General features: G+C 53.1%; 1 protein-coding gene across 1 annotated transcript; it reads left to right on the top strand.

Moving 5' to 3' along the window:
* The first annotated feature begins 392 nt into the window (after positions 1 to 392).
* On the top strand, positions 393 to 1915 carry Gpr173 (G protein-coupled receptor 173). The gene has a single exon (XM_090326077.1). The coding sequence runs from the start codon at positions 491 to 493 to the stop codon at positions 1610 to 1612; it is 1122 nt and encodes a 373-aa protein (XP_090182203.1). The 5' UTR covers positions 393 to 490; the 3' UTR covers positions 1613 to 1915.
* The last annotated feature ends 345 nt before the right edge of the window (positions 1916 to 2260 follow it).

The following is a 2260-nucleotide window of genomic DNA, read 5'->3' as shown; positions in this document are numbered from 1 at the left end:
CTGGTGAAGGAGGGCATACCTTCACTCAGAGACATGAAGCTTTGGAAGTCAGTTTGGAGGGAGAGCAGGATGGGCATAGGTCAGGGAGTCAGAGGAAAGGACTTGTAGACACACTAACCTTGCCTTCCCTTTTATTTCCTCACCTTTCCTTTCCATCTGTTTCTCACTGTCTGTCACCTGTTTGATCATGTTCTCCCCCCTCCACATTTCTGTGTCATTTTTTTTAATCCACACATAACTTTGTCACCAGTTTTCTATTTCACTGTTTCCCCTACACAGTCTGTATCTCTATATGGTATTCTTTCTTGGTCTATCTCTTTTGCTCTCATGTCTCGTCTGTCTGTCTGTCTGGCTGGCTGTCTACATCTCCCTTATTCTCCCTATTTCCAGGTGCAGCAGCCAAGCAGGACAACGGATGGAGTCACGCAGGATCCACCGAGTACCCGCCTGGCACACCCCATAGGGCTGGGAGTAGCCCTTGCCGGTCAGTATGGCCAACACCACTGGAGAGCCCGAGGAGGTGAGCGGTGCACTGTCCCCGCCATCGGCATCAGCTTATGTGAAGCTGGTGCTGCTGGGACTGATTATGTGTGTGAGCCTGGCGGGCAATGCCATCTTGTCTCTGCTGGTGCTCAAGGAGCGTGCCCTGCACAAAGCTCCTTACTACTTTCTGCTGGACCTGTGCCTAGCCGATGGCATACGCTCTGCCGTCTGCTTCCCCTTTGTACTGGCTTCTGTGCGGCACGGCTCCTCCTGGACCTTCAGTGCACTCAGCTGTAAGATTGTGGCCTTTATGGCCGTGCTCTTTTGCTTCCATGCAGCCTTCATGTTGTTCTGCATCAGCGTCACTCGCTACATGGCCATCGCCCACCACCGCTTCTACGCCAAGCGCATGACTCTCTGGACATGCGCAGCTGTCATCTGCATGGCCTGGACCTTGTCTGTGGCCATGGCTTTCCCACCTGTCTTCGATGTGGGCACCTACAAGTTTATCCGGGAGGAGGACCAATGTATCTTTGAGCATCGCTACTTCAAGGCCAATGACACGCTGGGATTCATGCTTATGTTGGCTGTGCTCATGGCAGCCACGCATGCGGTCTATGGCAAGCTGCTCCTCTTCGAGTATCGTCACCGTAAGATGAAGCCAGTGCAGATGGTGCCAGCCATCAGCCAGAACTGGACATTCCACGGCCCTGGGGCCACTGGTCAGGCTGCTGCCAACTGGATCGCCGGCTTTGGCCGTGGGCCCATGCCACCAACTCTGCTGGGTATCCGGCAGAATGGGCATGCGGCCAGTCGACGGCTGCTGGGCATGGACGAAGTGAAAGGTGAAAAGCAGCTAGGGCGCATGTTCTATGCGATCACACTGCTCTTCCTGCTCCTCTGGTCACCCTACATCGTGGCCTGCTACTGGAGAGTGTTTGTGAAAGCCTGCGCTGTGCCCCACCGCTACCTGGCCACTGCTGTTTGGATGAGCTTCGCTCAGGCTGCCGTCAATCCGATTGTCTGCTTCCTGCTCAACAAGGACCTCAAGAAGTGCCTGAGGACTCACGCCCCCTGCTGGAGCACTGGAGGTGCCCCAGCTCCCAGAGAGCCCTACTGTGTCATGTGAAGCAGGAGAGTAGACAGGAAGGCAGGGAAAAACAAAAAGTTATGGCCAACCACATAATGGGGCCAACAGCAAGGGAGGGGCAGGGCCTCACATAGAGCCTTCTTTTCTGAGATCCAGCCTCAGCCCCTCAAACCACCTTTAACTGAGGCATCTTTGCCAGCACCTCCTTGGGGTAGAGGACTGAGTAGAGAAATGGGAAAGGGGGCATTGGTAGTTTTGTGGGGCCTGTCTCTGTAGCCTCCTTCTTCACTTCTATAATCTCATATTCTCTCTCTCTCTCTCTCTCTCTCTCTCTCTCTCTCTCTCTCTCTCTCTCTCTCTCGTCTCTCTCTCTCTCTCTCTCTCTCTCTCTCTCTCTCTCTCTCTCTCTCTCCAATTCAGAAAAAGGAAAAAACTGAAAGTACAGGTTTTTCTACTAGCAGCTGAGGAGGAGACAGGAGACCGGCTTTCTTGCTTTAATGTCTCTCCTTCTGACATTGTCCAGAAGGGGAAATTTTGTCCTGTAAAATAGATTTGAGATCTTTTATTGCCCCCTCTGTTCCCACGCACCCTTCCTTTTCAAGTCCCTTAGCAAGGCCTGGATGTTTAGGGGAAAACAATTGATCCAAGGCTGTTGACAAGAGGGACCAAAGGAGGGGTACTGGGTTC

This window comes from Megascapheus bottae, chromosome X (genome assembly GCF_031878675.1).
Source record: "Megascapheus bottae isolate mThoBot1 chromosome X, mThoBot2.hap1, whole genome shotgun sequence".
NCBI lineage: Eukaryota > Metazoa > Chordata > Mammalia > Rodentia > Geomyidae > Megascapheus > Megascapheus bottae.
Note: the sequence above shows the minus strand (reverse complement) of the source record. Positions and strands in the feature narration are given on the sequence as shown.

Bases quoted from the DNA above. Each gene is read 5' to 3' on its own strand.
- Gpr173 (XM_090326077.1), top strand. From the start codon at position 491: ATGGCCAACACCACTGGAGAGCCCGAGGAGGTGAGCGGTGCACTGTCC.